This window comes from Aulonocara sp. 'chitande type north' Nkhata Bay, linkage group LG8, assembly GCF_057382095.1.
Source record: "Aulonocara sp. 'chitande type north' Nkhata Bay isolate Kocher_YH1m ecotype deep benthic linkage group LG8, A_spYH_male_GT1.1, whole genome shotgun sequence".
In the NCBI taxonomy this organism is placed as follows: Eukaryota; Metazoa; Chordata; class Actinopteri; order Cichliformes; family Cichlidae; genus Aulonocara; species Aulonocara sp. 'chitande type north' Nkhata Bay.
In genome coordinates this window covers 23,360,201-23,380,907 of record NC_141351.1, presented here as the reverse complement: position 1 = coordinate 23,380,907, position 20,707 = coordinate 23,360,201, and the positions used below count along the sequence as shown (strand labels likewise).

At 41.5% G+C, this 20,707-nt stretch overlaps 1 protein-coding gene across 1 annotated transcript; it reads right to left on the bottom strand.

Moving 5' to 3' along the window:
• Positions 1-688: 688 nt before the first annotated feature.
• On the bottom strand, positions 689-17,326 carry LOC147323808 (very long chain fatty acid elongase 6-like). Its single transcript, XM_086304404.1, has 4 exons — positions 17,035-17,326; positions 8,306-8,437; positions 5,712-5,863; positions 689-3,778 (listed from the first exon to the last, which is right to left on the bottom strand). The coding sequence occupies exons 1-4, from the start codon at positions 17,130-17,132 to the stop codon at positions 3,348-3,350; spliced, it is 813 nt and encodes a 270-aa protein (XP_086160530.1). The 5' UTR covers positions 17,133-17,326; the 3' UTR covers positions 689-3,347.
• Positions 17,327-20,707: the final 3,381 nt, after the last annotated feature.

Genomic DNA, 20,707 nt, shown 5'->3' with positions numbered 1-20,707 from the left:
CTTCTGTATATATCTCTTTAAATCTTTGTTTAGTTGTTTTCCCACAGCTGTTGCAGACACCTCAACTGTTTATGGCACTTTCTGGGATTTTATTTGCGACCAATAAAGTGATGGGAGGCATTGTCGCATGTACACAAACCTTTTTTAAAAATTCTCTCACGGTCGCTGAGTTGCCACATTCAGGCCTGAATAACAGAGTAATGGGAGACTGCCATCTATACGGCACTTTTTCAGACCCGTGACCTTCAAAGGGCTTCACGCTACAACCTTTCACACACATAATTGTCACACCCTGAGGTCAAGGTCACTGAGAACTCATCACCATCTCAGAAATGCATTTTACATTAAGCTGTGTATGCTTGAGTTTGGCTCTCGTCTACGATTAAGACTCAACAATCTTGCAAAAGATTGCTTTTAAATTTCAAGAGCTGCTGTTTAGTTAAATAAAAGCAATTAAATATGTTTATAATGTATGTGCCAATAAAAAGAAAATAAAAGACAATCAGACTGAAGTCCTGGCTTTATCACACATGCCTGTCAGAGGCTTGAATATGTGCTTTATATTTTTTAAGATAATCTTAATAAAGGAAACTAAATCAAACAGCTGATGTTTGTGGCGAGTTTGTCCGTCTTCTATTTAAACAGATATTCTTCTCCACAGTGAAAATATTTCACCCCTGAAACAACAAACAGAGAAACTTTTATTATAACGTTTCGACACGAAGCCCTTTTTCCAGTAGAAACCACAGGGAGTAAAAATCAGTAGGAAACATAAAGCACAGACAACAAAACAAAGTAAAGCACGACAGAAAACAAACAGAAGCATGTTTGGCACACCAAGTTCAAGTTTTAACAGCGTTACAATGTGTCAGATTTTAAAAAGCAGGCAGTTTCAAACAGTGTTCAGTGCTCTTTATATTGAATCACATAAAAACAACTACGACTGGTTGATGCTGAAACAATAAGTGCATCTGAAAACGGTGCTTTTATCAGAACTACGTCGTTTCTCACAGAAGGTGCGTCAGCGTGACAAACTGTAATCCACAAAGTCCTGAACAATCGGAATTCAACTACAGACACAAACACAAAATCAGCTCCGTCACGCCAAGTCAAAAGTCTCCACACAGGTTTTAAACCACAGCGCTCAGCACACACGTTTCCAACCAGGGCGAGCAGCTTCTGTGGCGAGCACAGGCCCGTTAAACAGGACGTGGTTTGAGAATGTGCTGCACAGCTTTAAACACGAACACCGTCGCAGTTCACCCTCCGAAGCGGTGTAAGCGCGAGCGTGGATGGAGCAAACTGAACTCAACCCGCTTCCTAATGTGACACCTGCCAAGTAAACCTCACACCTGCTGGAAAACGTATAGAAAACACATCCCTCTCATCTAAAAACAGACACCAGCGCCCTGTGGCCTCCTCTTCAGCAGGTCATAAAGAGCAGCAGCACCACAGTCAGCAGCAATCGCCACATAAATTTGGTCCTCGTCATCTGCCGTATGTTTGGTATCAGTTTGTTCAAATAATTTAAAGCACAAAAGGAAAATAAATAACCAAAACCAACATGAGCACAGGGCAAAGTCACAAAGGATGGATCAAAATAAAGCTTTTTCTTCTAACTAAACAGGAATCAAGTGTCGGCAACAAGGCAAACGTAGTGGTCGGACCTCGTAGGAGTTGCAAGATACAAAAACCTCTCCTGTTACGTCACATTATGTTCAGTTTATCCTTTTTGTTTGTCTGCTAAACACTTCACACGAGACACTCTGGTTTAGCTCCTGCTGCTCAATCAGAGAATCAGTTCAAACAGTTTTCAGATGCTTTTTATCGCTTTTAATAAATGTGCACCATAGAAGTGGAATGTTTTTGTTAAACCTCTGAGTTAAAGCTACAGGTCTGCATCTCCATCACATCTACACGTCTCCTTTTTAAATCCATCGCACAGCTGCACAGAAGAAAAGGTTCGGGAAACTGCGTCCCAACAGTGAATCGTTCCCGTCATCTCTTATTAAAAACGTTAAAAAACATATACTGTACAGCGCGTAAACATGTGAAAACAACCCAAACGACAGGGACAGGAGGACGTCTGGTTTAACGCACTTCCTGTCAGTTGTTTGAGCTGGAACGGCTTTCATCTGAGGAACGCGTTCCTCACTCAGGCCTTGTCTTACAGAGTGTACGCGTGGTGAAAGCGGCTATAAATATTGGCTATGTTAGAGGAAAGCTGGGTTGCATGAGGTACTTATTAGTGGTCAGTGCATAACCTGCAGTAAAGGGTGAAGCAAAGCAACGCAGCGCTGTGGACGGCATTAGCAGCAACACTAAATTTAACCTCTGTGTTCGTTTTATAAGAATATGGTCACTTTACTGTTGTGCTCTCAGACTCAGAAACTTCACCTGGATTCAAACCAACACCTTAAAAAAAAAAAACAGAAAAAACAACCTAAGCTAACAAGTTGAGGCAGGTATAAGCCAGCGAGGTAAACAGAGGAGCAGACAGAGAAGGCTTTCTTTTTAGATGAAGGTAAAGAGGTGACAGCATTTTAAAAAAATTACACCGAACTGAACTTGCATTGCTTTTCTTCCTGCACGTTTACGTGCATGAAAACATTCCTCTGCCATTTAGTGCATTAGTCTTCACTCCCTGTTACCTGCTAACCTGCACAGGTGGACACAGGTGTTACAGTTTCTGCACCTGCAGGCGCCACGTGATGCTCATTTTTACGGCATCAGATTAGTACCTGCCCCCGGTGTCACTTTTAAAGGGCTAGTTCAACATTTGGTGCAGATTGTTTATCCTAGTCGAGCATAAAGACAGTGAGCAGGCGGTGTGTAAACGCTTTAACAGGATCCCGTCTGTAAAAGATGTTTGTTAGAGCTGGAGTCAAGAATCTGTTGCTTTTATGTTTTTGTTAATTTGCAGGTTAAACAGAAAGATGCAGAGTTTAAATAAGTCAGTTTTCCAGGGAAAGGAAAGTCTGCTTCCAGCCTTTATGCTAAGCTAACTAGAGCTAAACAAACCATTTCCTCACTCAATTAAAGTAAAATTAATTACATATAAATCAATGACTTCTTTAAAAACACAGGAACAAGTGTCAGTTGCCTCTGACAGTATTTGGCCCTCATATGGCTGTTTTTAGATAAAGGAGTTTAAGTAAACAAGGCAATCGTTTAAATGATGACAGCGCTATTTTTAGTCAAACACAGTTACGGAAATGCCCCTCAATCTCCTCGCTTTCATCGTGAGATCACATTAAAATGCTCCAAATCATCCTCCTCTCTGAGCTGCAGTCAGAAGAGGAGGATGTTCAGAGCCTTTAATACGACCCCGAGCACAGGGAGGCGCGCTACTCTTTCTTGGACCCTTTGTCCCTGGGGGAGCCTTTGAGGTAGGTGTTGTAGAAGAAGTAGGCAAAAAGGATCAAGTAGCTGAGGTACAAGAGAGAGCCCCAAACGATGTTGTCCTGGTGAGACGGACAGCGCAACTCGTGCATCCAGTGGTACACGAGGCCCTGCACGGCCAGGCCCATCACCATCTGCAGGATCTGCAAGGCCGTGATGACCATGGCGAAGGGACGCGGCACCTGCAGGCCGGCCGCTCGGGCGGCGTAGTACGTGTACATGACAGAGTGAACCATGTAGTTCATAGTCATGAACCAGCCGCCGCCCGCCAGCTGATCCTTGTAGGTGTACCAGGAGTAAAGCAGCACGGTGATGTGGTGGTACCAGTGCAGAAAGATGAGGCGCTGTTTCCGCAGGACGATGAACACGGTGTCTCCTGAGAGAGGCGGCAAGAGAGGAAATCGTTTAAATAAAACCGCACCCGAGCACCAAACCTCAACCCCTCAGCAACTGAGTCATGATTAATAACACCAGATGTACTTTAGTTATCACAAAAGATGGAAAATTGCTGTGTGAGAGCAGGAAAAATATTTTTTAAAAACCTACAGAAAAAGTGAAATACCTGACAGGACCTGACTGTGTATCAAGTTTAACGCAGCTCCAATAAAGCCTGACTTCACTTACAGTGTTTGAAGGGGGGGGGTGTACTAAATTTTATGATGGCCTTACAGGTACAGGAGGAGCACAGAAACTTTCAACAAGGCAGCACAAGCAGTTAGCTTACAGCTTCGTGAACATCCATCACAGATTTGTGGGTTTATGTTTGATCTTTCAGGTGGATTTAACAAATAAAAGGGTTTAGCTTACACAGACAAACCTCCTCACAAAGCTTACTTTGATAAGTACAAATACAGATTCTGGTGAATCCCATGAAGTTGTTATAAAACAGAACAACCTGTATTTCTAATTTAAAGCTCATTTGAGTCTCTATAAAGAGTCCTTATCCTGCAGTAGGAAGAAGACGTATCCTTCCTGTCTGCAGCAGAGGAAACATTGCTTGTACATTATCAGCTGTGCGCTAATGGACTTTTCTTGCCAGCTCAGCATCTGCCTCCATTTCAGCTCTTAAGGGAATCACCTCCTGATGGATTTACTGCACAGTGGCGCACACTTTAATCTACACTGAGCAAATCATTTCATTCTTAAAGTAGCTGAGCAAGAAAAAACATCCAGTTTGAATTTAGATCCTTTTGGAACAAAGACTGAAAAACATCCAACACATTTACACTTTTACATGTTTTCAGTGCGTACAAGTCTTGCACCAACCCTCATTTCTTAACATTCTGCGAGGAAGGCAGGTGAAACGTGCAAACATACATGGAAATAGAAAGGTTTGCACAACTATAACAATAACTTATCTGGTACGATCCATGACCGATGACTGCCACTGTATGTGTGTTGTTGTTGTTTTTTTAAATTCAGGTAAACTTTTACTTTAGTGGCAGCGTGTTTGGGATCATCTTTTATTGAAAGAAGCAGCTGCTGCCGATCAGATGTGTTGCAGGCAGTACTGCATGGTGGGTGAAGCTCTGACTTAATATTCTTGTGTTCACAGTTACATTAATTTTGAAAAAAAATCCACACCACTCACTGAAATGCAGCTCTAAACCATGACAGAGCCTCCACCGTGCTTTACAGATGGCTGTAGACACTCATGTCATCGCTCCATCAGACCTGTTCTCACTGATCTTTTTTACTGCACATCATGCTGAAAAAATTGCCAAGTTTTCAGCTAACAGCTCTTTGGGAATCAAATTGTTGTTGCAAATAAACTGTTACCTTTGCATTTTGCACAGATTCACCTAATTAAATGGGAACAAACTACGTGGTTTTGCACGGTTAGTAGTAACAACGTGTCAAGAAACAAAATAAGGTTCATCCCTTGAGTTATATGCATTTATATTTAAATGATTCATAGGTCAGTGTTAAGGACAGAACCAAAGAAAAGCTTTGAGAGACCTTCAGAAAGTACTGATTAAGACCTTTTTTAAAAAAAACATTACAAGAAAGTCTGGCTCCTTAGAAGCAAAATACAAAGAGATGAGGGGTGGATCAAGACTTTTGCACAGCACTTTATGCCTCATCATGGTTTTAGCTAATGCTAACACCCCCACCCTTAATATGATTAAAACAGTTTTTTCTGAGTTGCGTGGAGCTCCTATAGTGTAAACAGGTCCTGCTTCACCTTAATCCAATAACAAAGAAATAAGGAATCTACAGCTGGTGGTCTTTGAATAGGTTAGATTTCAGTATGTGCTTCATTCATGTGAGTAATATTCTGACATTTATGAGATCAGATGAAGTCTCACCCAGCTCGGGGGCCTTGCTGAGGGCAAAGGCGTAGGCCCAGAACTTGGTGAGGGGAGAGCTGTAGAAGCTGTTGTCACACACCGACTGTTTGAAGCCGTCGTTTGTGAGGACGTGCAGCATGTAAGCTCCGGTCCTGACCGCTCCTACGATGCTGCAGAGGAAACACAACAAGGACATATTAGCCAACAGCTAGGATCACAGAGGCTCAGCCACTTCTTTTAGTAAATTATGTTGCTCTACTGGTTTCATATTTGTCACCACTTTCCTAGAACAGAGTCTGTTTTCTCATCCTTATAGTAAAAACAGGGATGGTCTCAACTGGCAGCCCTGATGTGTTAAAGTGTAATCATTCTGCCATGCCTCCTGTGGACAAATGAAGCATTGAAAGCAGCATTTTTATAATCCATCTTACTGTTTGTCATAAAATAATAATAATAAAAAAAAAGAAACCATAACTGAGCCGCAGAGATCACTGCTACAGTGCAGCCATAAAGGCTTGATGTCAAAAGGTTTATTGACATTACACTGATGGCAAAGAGCAACTTGCACAATGGTGCAACACTGATGTGGAGATTTCATAGGTAATCTCAGTCAGACCATCTTAAACACACCTTAGAGACTCCCTGTGCTTTTATCTGATGTTCCAACAATTGCAAACCGGATCGCAGTCAACAGGGAGCCAGCCTGTGTCATTTTCTCTGATGACTGATCGTCGTATCGGCCTTCGATCTGACACAAATCAAATGCAGGTCAAACAGGACCAAACTGTGAGTTTGATGGGGATTATGCTCAATCCTTTTCAGAGTATCAGACATAAAACGATGGTGTATGTAGCGTATGGATGCCTGTTTATAACTATAGCACTCTGCTACTCTTACAGTCCTTTTAAACTAAGCCACAGTCGCTCATTCAAAAAGCACTTTTAAACTCTTTTTGCCCAAAGACTCTTCAATATATCAGTTGGAGAAGCCTTCAACTAGTAAATGAACTGCCCTGTTTCCATGCAACTGTAATAGTAACTATATGATGAATGAATAAATAGCAGTGAAAAAAAACCTGATTCTAAATCTGAAAACCTTGTGCGGCCCACTGCACATTAGCCTAAGAGGAAGTACTTTCTTTTTTTGTTCCATCATGAATATATTTTGAGCGCTTGGCAACTGGCTTGTTGAGGTTAAGTCTCCATAAACAGCTTTACCTCCACCTAATTGCATCGGAAATATTTCATCAGTAGTTAAATTAGTCAGAAAATAAGGGTTAAGGTCTAAGTTTTAAGCTCTTGTGCTTCTGCTGGCAGCCCAGCTATAGTAGCCTCATAGCTCATTAGCGATAGTTTAGTGCTAAACTGTCAGCTAAAGCTGGGGGTTTACATGTGGATTGCACTGATATCTGTTAATTAGCACCAAGACAGCAAAGCAACAAAGCGTGCACGATGTTGTGTCATCATTCTGGCACACGTCTCCGAGGTTAAAAAAATATATACCAGTAATAAAAAACAAACTTATCCTTTAAAGGACAACAGAGTTAACAGGGTGGATGTAGTAAAAAGCAAAAACTACCTACACTAACACCGTCGCGTCCTGTGTGCGGACAGCTAAGGCTGAAAGGAGCAGGATATACCCACAGCACTGGGATTAAGATTAAAGTCCTGCACACCTGCCACGTGGATCCTTGCAGGCTCTGGTGGGTTTGACAAACTCAGCTTAAGGCCTTTAAGTGACAGCAGCAGGATTTTAGTTTTTATAAAAACAGCACGCTTCTCTGGGGGAATACCACAGTCTAGATCTTCATAAACAAATCAGTAAATTAGATTGATAGTTGGTAACTGAAGGAGTAGATAAACAGAAACCTGTTTGGAGTTTGGCTGATGTCCTGCTCTAGATAATCTTCTCAGGTATTCTACTGCAGATGCTTTTTTTAAAGATTGCTTTGTAGAAGCCCCGATCTCCTTCAGCGTGTCAAAATGGAGATCTTTCAACTTGATTCAAGAAGATAAAGCAGCAGGGACATAAACTCCCACTACCTATAGGTGAAAAATGCCAAAAATCTGGCTCTTATCAACAGCAAGGATCCTGAGGTTGCTCTCTGCTCAGATTTGAGGTTTGTGGTGAAACTGCAACTCGAGTGGAATGTCCTATTTTGAAAATGCAGCTGCTCTGGAATCTGCCTGGAAATCTCAGAGAAGATGATCTCAAACAGGAGATTGGCAAAAATGTAAACCAGTTTTTTAGGTCAGCCCCAAGAAGTTTTAGATTCCACCCCCCAGATACCATGTGCAGATGGACATCAGGACTCTTAGTGAGTGAAATGTCTATAGTGTTCTTGAAGTACTGCTTTAAATCTTGCGTTGAACCTTGAGGTGACAGCTGTTATCAGACTGGTTGTGGCTTCTCAAACAAACACTCAGAACACGTTCCTTCTTTGACTATCCCTCTTTTAGTTCACGTTCCTGTTTACCCAGAAAGGAAAAGGACCTTCAGAGAAAAAATACCAAACAACTTTTCTCTGAAACACTCGACTCTAAATGTTTGCTTGACTGAGCGTTAAGGTCACGTCAGCCGTCTCAGCTGCATCGACCTTGAGAGTCACTCACCTGAAAATGGCCAGACTGAGTGACCACAACACCAGCGGGCGACGCAGGTTCAGTCTTTGCCTTTCCCTCATGAAGTGCTGCCCTCCAAATACGATCGCAGCGTACAGGCCAGAGAATATAAAAGACTTGGTCCTGCAGAGAAGCACACACACAGTGATGCTTATTATTACTCATCCTCACTGTAACACCAATACTGATAATACTGTTACATGCACTAATTACAGCAGAGAGACAGTAACGGGGAAAAAAAAGCTCCCCTCAGACACAAAACACTAGATTGAGAATGTACTGGATCAAATTATGTAGTTGTTGCAATTAATATTTAATACTTAATTTCAGGGAAACGAATGTATGAAAATTTGGTTGTCGTCACTGTAAAAAGAAAATACGTAGTCTTGTAATTCTAGTCAGAGCATAATAGGAAAACCATTTTGGTCCTCAGCAGGTTCTATAATTATTAAATACAAGCGCAGGTCTGCAGGCATTCGTCCATGCACAGCTCTCTGCATATCAGTCAGGAGGAGGTCTGGACTTTGACGGGACCATTGCAGCACCTTGTTTCTCTTCTTTTCGGCCATTCAGTTGCAGATTTGCTTCTGTGCTTGGGATCATTGTCCTGTCAGGTGATCCGATTTAGCTTTAGCTGTCAAACAGATGGCCTCACATTTGAATCTAGAATACTTTGGTATACGAAGGAGTTCACGGTCGACTCAGTGACTGACAGTAAGTATGAGGTGTTTGCGCTGATATGCTAAGTTTGGTTTTGTGCATCGCAGCCAGACGTCTCCACTCCGGTCTCATCTGTCCAAAGGAGATTTTTAAAGAAGTCTTTTGGTTTTCCCAGATGCAGCTTTGCAAACCTAAGCTGTGCTGCCATGTTCTTTTTAGAGACAAGAAATCTTCACCTGGCCTGTTTGGAACGGTTGTTCCAAACAGGGACTGGCTCAGTCTTATTCTAATTGTCATTATCGTTAACATGCTGAGGCATGTACAGCTCTTGGGTTTTTTGCAGTTTCTCTGAGCATTGCATGGTCTGACCTTGGGATGAATTTGCTGAATGTTAACTCGAGAAACAGCTTTATAACCGTTCCTAGTCTGACGTGCAGCAGCAGTTGCTTCGCGGTGCATTAACACAGTGCATTTAAATAACAGCACCTGGCTGCTACTACACTTACCCTCTTAATCCCTGTAGGAAAAATATACATAAAATCTTCTCAAAATAGGGTGTACTTGTCTTTAGCCACAACCTCACGTCCCTGAGCCCAAATCTGTGGGAAACACTGATGTTACTTAACACAAAACGCCGGCCTAAAAGCTCCAGCATCACACAGATCTTTGACCTCTATCAGCTTTACAATAAAGAGGAAGTACCTCACTTCCCCTGACAAACAGCTCTATTAAACACTAAATCACCTCCTGAGACTTTGAAACAGGAGACAACTACACAGACACAGCACTCTTACATAAAGACATTACACAATTAGTGTGACTGAACCAGACAACTGCAATTAAAGACAAATACGAGCTGATATCAACTCTGTGGTCACTCCAGAGTCGTGTGACAAGTCGAAACATCAGGCTATGAATTACTACATGTCAGCCCTCCTGACACCAGCCAACTCAATTATTATACTCATAGTAGAGGATTAAGAGATTAGCTCCTGACACACAGACCACTCAGACTGCCAGCTATGGGCAATAAGGCCGTTTCCACTGGGCACCACTGCGCCTGATGTTTCAACAACAGCACACAGCAGGAAAGAAAAAGTCGATTTTTGGCTGAGCAGAAACAGCCGAGGAGAATACTAAACCCTGGAAACAGAGACTGCATGTGCACTGACACCGTATATTTTTAATTTCACATTAACCTGCTTCTCATATGTTATTAAAAGCTGTTTTTATTTAAGTAGGGAGGGTATGCGTGAGGCTGAGGGTATTTGGGAATAAAGCAGATGACTAATCCAGATTGGCAACATACATAATACACAGGATGAGTAGATACTACTGCTGCTGCTGCTTGACCCAGTTAGTGGTTATAGTGGATTCTGATAGCTGGTCCCAGTTTGCCCCTGTGGGAGAGGAAAAACCAGCAAAAAGCTAAAGCTGTTCCCGCTGCACAGATCTGAACCTCCGAGCATACCAAGAGTTCTTCACCAAGCTAATAACACATAATCTTAGACAAGATGCATATCTGTTTGTTCCCTGTATACCGAGATGAAATTCAGTAACTGAATAATCATCTAATCAATCAATTTGTCTTCCAGACTCAGTGGCCCAAACTTAAAACAACCAAGAAATCTCAGATTAATAACAGAAAGAAAGCGTATTATCCTACAGAGAGACTTGTGCACCCAGCGAGGAGCACGTGGTAAGCTTACAATAATTTTGATTTCAGAGGCATTAATCCTGAGATTACCTGAGTCAGCTTTAAAAGCACAGAGTCCTTCAGCTACAAACATTTCACTCAAACATCCAAATCTCAGTAATAATCTCAGGTCTATAACTTTTTGGACAATGACACACTTTTAATGTAGCTGTCCCTCTGGACACCAACACAATCAATTAAACAAAATGTGACTAAATTGTAAACCTTGAGCTTTACTTCAATGGGTTTTAAGGACCTCAAAAGCTGCAGGTTGAAGGGATCTCCCCTTTTTTTAATGTGTTTATAAACCTCTCTGCATTTAATCATTAGTTATTATTAATCTCTGGCTCACCACAGCCTGGTTTTGCTGTTTTTCAGTTTTCTTCCTGTTAAAAAGGATTTTCCCTTCCCTCTGTCACCAAGTGCTTACTCAAAGGAGGACAGTTGGGGGTTTTCTCTGTTTTCTCTGACTTTAACTGACAATAAAAAAGTACCTTGAGGCAACTGGTGTTGAAACAGACTCGTCATTATTGGGGTCTGATTGGAATTAGAAAAGGTCAGCTATGACAAAATGAATCAGAATTGTTCATCCAAACTCTTATCAATACTTCAGTGCTCGTACTCGGGAGCTGTGCCAAACTCACACCAGTGAGCATATAAACGCTCCAGGTTTTATCTCCCTGCACAGGGTGAGACACACGCGAGCTATCAGAGCCACAATCACCTGGCCAAGTGTTTTGTCTCCAGGAGTCAGTAAGCTAGTGGGTTTTTTCAGCAGCATTCCTTCCCGGTCTCCTTTAATAATTTGTGTCTCTGTGCAAGCGTCCCTCAGGAATTGTCTAAATGATCTGAGTCACATGTCTCTATCTTTATCATTTCTTTTTATCAGTTACTGACATGCTTTTCTGACAGTTCGACAGAGCACATACAAATCTGTTTTAATACAAAGTCCACTCCTAATAGATAGCTAATCGTAGGTGGCCTGATTTACAGTCAGCTACTGCTACAAGGTTAATGAATAAAGAACAATACACAGATTACGGATCATCTAGATAAGGAGCTACAACTTTAATTTAAACGTCTTTGTGACTGAAAAGAAGACATGGTATCGACACTGAGTTATCAGCACACGCAAACTCCTTTTAGCATTAATTAGCAGGCATCTGTGTCTGTGCCTGACAACCATATGGTTCAAGGAAAATGTGCACTTTGTCACAGACTGTGTTCCTAATTTTTTATGCACAGCATTTCTAGACACAGCTCACAGGCTTCAGGTTCAGAAGTCTCGTCTCTGCTTTTTGCAGACATTGTGGTTCTGTTAGTTTCATCGAGTTACAACCTCCAGCGCGCTCTGAGGGAGGTTTGCTGCCAAGCTGGAGGGAACTGGGATGAGAATTAGAACCTTCAAATCTAAGGCCACAGTTCTGAGCTGGAAAAGGGTGGACTTCCCACTTCTGGTTGGGAAGTTTAGATATTCCAGGGTCTTTTTACAAGTGAGGTAGGGTGCGACAGGAGATTAAACAGGTCTGTAGTGGGAAAGAGAGAGCTCTGCATCTCAGCAGTGGCTGAAAGAATGAGACTACAGAAACCAAAAGCAGAAATAAGCTTTGTGCTGGGCTCTTTGACGGATAGAGTGAGATAAAGTAAGAAGCTCAGTTCTTTGAAACGAAATAGAGCTGCTACTCCTCAACATTGGCAGGGGCCAGCTAAAGTGGCTCAACATCTCACTAAGATGCCTCCTTGGTGTTTCAGGCATGCCAGACTGTGAGGAGATATCGGTGTAGACGTAGGACACACAAGATTATGTCTCTCAGCTGGCTTGGTAGTTTGGGAATGCCTGAGTGTCCCACCAAAAGAGCTGGAGTAGGTGAGCGGGGAGAGATAGGTCTGGGTATCTCCCCGTCTACTGTGCAAACAGGCAGCACAAAATAGATGTCTGGTAAGAAGATGCAATTATCTTACTCTTAATTATTACATACAGGCAAGCTGAAATACTCTTTATTAAAAAAAATAAAATCTCCCTCCTCACCCCTGCAGGGGGGTGTCTTCAATCTAAAGCAATGAGTGTTGCACTTTGGTGTGCTCCACACAGCCCCTTTGACTTTGACACGCTGGATACGCAGAGCTGCAGCTGGGTAATGGCCTAAAAAATTAGATACCTCAAGTCAAATTTTGTCAAATACAAAAGAAAAATCACCAGAACCATAATTAAATATATTTTATTTTATTTTTTTTACCATTTTTTCCTAATGTTTTAAGTGACTTCTCTTCATAACATGGAGAGAAAATAACAGGAAAAAGTACATAAATCTGTGCCGCTGCCCAGCAAGGCATTACACACCTTCACCTTTAACTCATGCTTACTTAAACCCCAAAATAGTTCTTAAACTTGAATCACTTCAATTAACTCAAATAGGAGAGGAAACGTCGCAGGAACTCTTACATATTTTCAACTTGATACAACGTAACGTCTGTCATTAATCTGAGCAAGGCTGGTGTTTGTAACGTACAGATGTCACTGTTTGAGTCTTACAAACTAGCCCAAAAGTGAAAACGTAAAAGTGAGGAAGGCATAATTTTTGACCTGTTACTCAATATTTGTGCCTGAAGGTGAAGACGGGCAGCCGCAGATCCAGCATGAAGTCTTTAGGCAAGGCAAGGCAAGGCAAGTTTATTTGTATAGCACAATTCAACAACAAAGTGATTCAAAGTGCTTTACAGAGACATTAGAAACAAGAACAAATAAAAAGCATGATTTAAAATTGATTAAAACAAGCAAATAAACTAACTAACTAATTAACAAACAAACAAACAAACAACAGTATATAAAATCAAAACAGATAAAATCAGTAGTTAAATGTAAGTTTTGAAATTTAAGCTTAAAGTGTGGATTTGCTGCTTTATTCAAATGCAGCTGAGAACAGGTGAGTCTTCAACCTGGATTTAAATAAACTGAGTGTTTCAGCTGATCTGAGGCTTTCTGGGAGTTTGTTCCAGATATAAGGAGCATAAAAGCTGAATGCAGCTTCTCCGTGTCTGGTTCTGACTCTGGGAACTGATAAAAGACCGGATCCAGATGACCTGAGGGATCTGGAAGGTTCATACTGGGTCAGGAGGTCATTGATGTATTTTGGTCCTAAACCATTCAGAGCTTTATAGGCCAGCATCAGAACTTTAAAGTCTATCCTCTGACGGACAGGCAGCCAGTGTAAGGACCTCAGAGCTGGACTGATGTGGTCCACTTTTTTGGTCTTAGTGAGGACTCGAGCAGCAGAGTTCTGAATGAGCTGTAGTTGTCTGACTGATTTTTTAGGTAGACCTGTAAAGATGCTGTTACAGTAATCAAGCCTACTAAAGATGAATGCATGGACTAGTTTTTCCAGGTCCTGTTGAGACATCAGATCTTTTATCCTTGATATATTCTTGAGGTGATAGTAAGCTGACTTTGTTATTGTCTTAATGTGTTTTTCTAAGTTTAGGTCTGCATCCATCACTACACCCAAATTTCTCGCCTGGTTTGTGGTTTTTAGATGTATAGATTGAAGTTCTCTGGTGACCTGTAATCGTTTTTCTTTGGCGCCAAAGACTATTACCTCAGTTTTGTTTTTGTTTAGCTGGAGAAAATTGTGGCACAACCAGTCATTGATTTCCTCAATGCATTTACCAAGAGCCTGTACAGGGCCTCGGTCTCCTGGTGACATTGTGATATATATTTGTGTGTCATCTGCATAGCTGTGATAGTTTATTTTGTTGTTGTTTATAATCTGTGCCAGTGGGAGCATGTAGATGTTAAACAGAAGGGGTCCCAAGATGGAACCTTGGGGAACTCCACATGTGATACTTGTCTGCTCAGATGTGAAGTTACCTATTGATACAAAGTATTTCCTGTTTTCTAAGTATGTTTTGAACCAGTTTAGTACAGTTCCTGAAAGACCTGTCCAGTTCTCCAGTCGTTTGAGTAATATGTTGTGGTCAACTGTATCAAATGCTGCACTGAGATCCAGTAAAACTAGGACTGACATTTTTCCACTGTCTGTATTCAGACATATGTCATTAAACACTTTGGTCAGAGCGGTTTCAGTGCTGTGGTTCTGTCTAAAACCTGACTGGAAGGCATCGTAGCAATTATTCTGTTTTAAGAAGTAACTGAGCTGTTGAGAAACTGCTTTTTCAATGATCTTACTTAAAAACGGGAGATTTGAGATCGGCCTGTAGTTGTTCATTTGTGTCTTGTCAAGATTGTCCTTTTTCAGTATAGGTTTGATTACAGCAGTTTTTAGTGATTCTGAAAACACACCTGATAATAAAGAAAAGTTGACGATCTGTAACAGGTCTGACTCTAAAGTCTTTGAGACCTTTTTGAAAAAACTTGTTGGCAGGACATCTAAACAGCAGGAGGAGGAGTTCAGTTGACCTAAGATGTCCTCCAGGTCTTTGCTGTTAATAGGTTGAAACTGTTTCATGGTGTTTAAACAGTTTTTTGGTGGACACAGTACATATCCTGGATCTGCTGTTGATGTACCAATTGCTTGTCTAATTTTTTGGATTTTTTCAGTGAAGAATTTGGCAAAGTCATTGCAGGCCATGGTCGAATGAAGTTCAGCTGCCACTGACACAGGAGGGTTTGTTAGCCTGTCAACTGTAGAAAATAAGACCCGAGCATTATGGCTGTTTTTAGTGATGATGTCAGAGAAGTAGGACCTCCTTGCATTCCTCAGTTGTAAATTATAATTGTGAAGTTTCTCTTTATAAATGTCATAATGAACCTGGAGGTTTGTTTTTCTCCATCTGCGCTCAGCTTTCCTACACTCTCTTTTTTCATTTTTCACCAGTGTGGAGTTTCTCCATGGAGACTTTTTCCTTCCAGAGATAACCTTCACCTTAATGGGAGCAATAGTGTCCATTACATTTAACATGTTAGCATTGAAGCTATTGACGAGCTCATTGACTGACCCTCTGGGCAGGTCAGGTGTTAATGGGAAGACCTGGTTAAAAATTGCACTACTGTGTTCAGTTATACACCGTTTTGTGATCACTGTTGTTGATATATTTGTGTGGGCTGAGATTTTACTTTCAAAGAAAACACAGTAATGATCAGACAGGCCCACATCAGACACAGTAACCTTTGAAATGCTCAGGCCTTTGGAGATCAGTAGGTCAAGAGTGTGTCCTCTATTATGTGTGGCCTCTGTTACATGCTGAGTCAGCCCAAAGTTGCCCAGAGTGTTACTCAGGTCTTTAGTCCCTTTGTCCTGAGGGTTGTCCACATGAATGTTAAAATCCCCAGCAATAATTACACAGTCAAACTCAACACAGATCACAGACAGCAGTTCACTGAGGTCATTAAAAAAGTCTGTGCAGTATTTGGGAGGCCTGTAAACATTAAGAAACACAACTTTGGATGGGGCCTTCAGCTGTAAAGCCACATATTCAAAAGACTGAAAACTTCCAGGAGATAGCTGCTTACATTGAAATGATTCATTAAATAAGACAGCAACCCCTCCTCCTCTCCTGCTCGCCCTGACCTCACTGATAAAACTGTAGTTAGGAGGGGTCGTCTCGATGAGAACAGCTCCACTGTTACTTTGGTCCAACCAAGTTTCAGTTAAAAACATAAAATCAAGGCTGTGCTCAGTGATTAAATCATTAATTAAAAATGTTTTCCCAGCTAGAGATCTAATGTTTAATAAAGCCAACTTAAGTGTTTTAGAGGTATTACTTGTCCCCTCGTGTTTGGGAGCAGTCTGTGGCACACAAGGTATGTTTACTATGTTTAAAGATCTTTTAGAGTGCAGCTCTCTGTGTTTTGACCAGGCCACATGTCTCCTGTCACCTAAAAGTACAGAAATTTTAAAACCTTCTAGTAAACAGGGTCCCAGCTTCTCCTGGGAAAAGTCATCACTGCCATAATCCTCACAGCCCGGACCCTTCACACATCACGCATCAGAGTGCGGAGACAGGGCATGAAGAGGAACTAAGGGGGGCGAGGCTGGGCAATGTGACTTCGATTGCTCTGTTGAGGGTGGGGCTCGATGGCGAACCTTTGGCCGCTCTGGTGGGGGGTTTATGGGGGACAAAAAGGGATTGGGACGGGGGGTAGATCTGAGCCCAGCATAGCTGTTAATTACATAATCAGGACTCCGTGCAGGGCTCGCCTCTTCTCCCTGAGGTGCATCCTTAACTCGAGTTTATTTGAACTAAAGCGAGGGAAAAACGATGTTCCTGAGGTTCTAAAGAGATTTCATGGGTTTTAGCCCGAACATGCAGAACATGTTACAAACGGCTTCAACAACAAACGATGGACAGAGCTGCAGTCCAGTGAATGACTTATTTACTGATATTTCACCAACTTCCTCGTTCTTACCAGTTTTCCTGCATCCATTCCATCGCTCTTCTCTCGTCGAAACGTCGCTCGAAGTCGTAAACTGTCAACGGGTAGCTGCTCGGCTCACTCTCGTTCATTTTGAAAAGTTTCTGGTTTAGTTTTGGAAGGAAGAAAAAAATGCAACAAAAGGCTGAAGAAGCAAACGAGAGGCGACAGTTTAACTGCTGCTCGGTTATCCTCCGCTTTGGGTCGTCTGAGGTGACAGCAGGATGACGGGCTGTCAAGACAATTTTTATTTAGCGCGAGAAAGCTAGCTGCAGGAACACGACGCTATTCCGGTTTAGGATTTCAAAATAAAACGCATTTTCCAAAAACTATTAACTGAAAACTCCTAATAACTTTTCTAACCTAGACAATGGAATATATATATTATCTGTACTTTTGAGTCAGAAGTAATCAGGAAATACAATAAACATGAGTGAAGATTGTCTTACTGATTTGTATTTTAATAATTTATTTCTATGCCTGCTTCATCTACCAAGGAAGCATAGTCAACAGTGATGGCGGTGCAGATGAAGACATTAGGAGCCTGATCAACAAAGCAAGGCTTGCATTCAACACCCTGCGACCCATCTGGAACTCCAAAGCCTTATCTCAGCGCAACAAGATCCGCATCTTCAACACCAATGTGATAGCTCAGTAGGTAGAGTGGTGGCCCCATGATCGGAAGGTCGGGGGTTCGATTCCCCTGAACAGCTACCCTGAGGTACCCCTGAGCAAGGTACCGTCCCTACACACTGCTTCACTGAGTGAATGGGTTAAATGCAGAGAGGGATTTTCCCCACGGGGACCAATAAAGTACACTTTCTTCTTCTGTATGGGTATGGGTCAGAGACGTGGCGGGTGACCAACACCATTACCAGCAAGACACCGGTTGTAGTCTCATCAACAAGTGCTTGCGACACATCTTCAACATCAGATGGCCTGAGAAGATCTCGAACACAGACCTGTGGAAGAGAACCAGCCAGAACCCGGTCGGTCAAGACATCAAGAAGAGAAAATGGGGCTGGATAGGCCACACTCTTCGAAAACCATTCGACAACGGCAAGCACTGGACTGGAACCCACAAGGAAAAGGGAAAGTGGGGAGGCCCAAACAGACGTGGAGAAGAATGACGTGGACCCAGCTGAAGAGAACGGCCCAGAACTGAGTCTGTTGGAGTGGTATTGTTGCGGACCTATGCTCCACCAGGAGTCTACAGGAAAATTGATTGATTTTTATGGCACTTATCACAACCAACATTACAAAACAACACAATAAAACACACACAAAAACTTAAAGTCTTGCTGCTTCATTTTGAACACTCTGAAGTCTGTGAATTGATCTGTGACAGTGAGAGGCATGAATAAAAGCATGAATAGGAGCCTAAGTGGCACCAAATCTCAGTGTGGATTGTAGCTATAGCATTAGAATTTGTTGAAATAGGTTTCCATGAAATAGCATGCACAGGCAGGGGTGCCTCCAGAATGTTTTCATATAGGGGCCCCTAAAAATATTGGGGGGTACACGAAAAACAGAATTTCCAGTTTTATTATGCTGTTGTCAAATACAGATTACTTGAAAAATATGGCAAAAAAGACAGAAACAAAAGAAGCGTCTGGGTAGTTAATTTCCTGCTATTAAAGTTAATATAATTGAAAATATATTTTCAATTTTATATGTACCTATAGGTACATATGAAAAACAAATAAGATTTCAATATTCATAAAAATCCGTTTTAAGCAGGAATAAATAACAAGTTTATGTTTTAACTCATTTAAATGATTTTTCTTCATAACATGGAGAGAAAATAACAGGAAAAAGTACAGAAATCTGTGCCGCTGAGCAGCAAGGCATTAAACGCCTTCACTCTCTCTTGTGCTCTGTCTTGTGCTCACGTTTAAGGGCCCACCAAGGGTGTCACCCAAAACGTATAAAGATGCTAATCACATACAAATATATGCAAATCCAGTGTAAGCAAAGAGCAACCAACTGCAACGAAACACAAAAGGGCAAAATCATAACAAGGATATAAAATGAAATCACTACAGTACTACATTAGCTATACTGTGAGAATAAGCAATGTTTATATCTTTATTTTATATTTATTTTGATATCTACTTTTAGATTGTTTGGGGAGAGATAGTTTTGATATCTCATTCAACACTAGAGTTAACAGTTCAAGTGCTCAATATCAAAATTTCCACCGGTTGTAGTCTCAACTTTTATTACGAAGTTATTTGCTGGCATTTCCGGTATTCCCTGCGCTGTCATTGGGCGATTCAATAAGAACACGTTTTTGTTTTTGTTTTTAGAAAGGCGGGGCTTGGGTGTGACGTTTTGTCATCAGGCGAGAGCGCTGCGAGTATCGACCCCATAAAAAGCACTGGGACCAGTCGGACCAGTCTGCTCCTGTCAGCAAGGCCAGGACCCCAGATATCCATACTTGGATTAATGCTGTCAGTCAAAACCAGCTGCTTTATTATGTAAGAGAAAAATATCATTTAGATTAACTGGGTCCTTTCAAATACATTATTACACTTACACAGCAGCAGTGTGCACTCACATGATTTAATGGTTTTAATGCACAAAATTTGTTTAACATGCAGCTATAATTTACTGCTTTCTTCCATTTCTTTTTATGGTGAATATATGTGCAAAGACTTAATCTCTATCAATCACAAAATGACTTGCAGAATAACTCATAACAACTATATGCAGTTTAAGCTTGGTAAAATAAGCATTACATTATTAAACAAAGTGAGGAACGAGCCTTTATTTGCATTTAAGTTTCCCTTTCACATGCCTGCTCAATGGATCCTTTTCTCCGCTGGCAGTCTGCAGTGCTCCTATCTGTAATAAGCTCACAAAAATTGACTTTCTGCATTGATCTGCTCTTTGATCCTGTACAAAGGACACAACGAGTCCCTTGAAGTACATCTGGAACAGCTTGGTGTACAGTTTCATAAGACATCATCTGTCAGCATCGGAAGCACTGCACATGAAACCTGATAAAGGAAGCTGGGAGAGTCTCAGCAATAATGTGGTGATGTGATAAGCTCTTATGTACTATTAATACACGCACAAAGACCAGGAAACTCTCTGCAGCAGATGCTTCACTTCCTGCACAAAGGTGTTTTTTCTATGCATCGTTTCAACCATTGAACACATTTCATAGGCAAAACAACTGACTGCAGAATAACTTTAGTATAAAGAAGAATGCAAAATATTACCTTCATACAGGCTTGTGAGGCGGGCTGGGTCCAAATGTTGTCACTTTTTCATTTAGCTTATTTTTCACAGCATTTTAAGCCTTTATGAGTACAGGAGATAGCCACTTGAGATTTTGTGGGATGAAAAACACATTTGAACAGCTGCAAACTGCATCGGATACCCTCGTCACCGTTTTCTTGCTTCATCACCCATTCAGCTTGAGGGAATTTTCTTTTGCCCTAAGATGGCGTGATCCTGTTACTCACTAGGAAAGATCCAGTCGCTGTGACGCTCTGTGTTCGTACTCACTGTCCAGACCCTTCAAGGGTTTCTGAAAAACTGCTTCAGGACTTAGATTGTTAGATCAGTGTGACTCTCCAAACCGTTTTCGCATACGAACACCAAAGTTGTTTCTCTATTTCACTGCAGTGCTAAAATATGACTATATTAGAAAAAAATA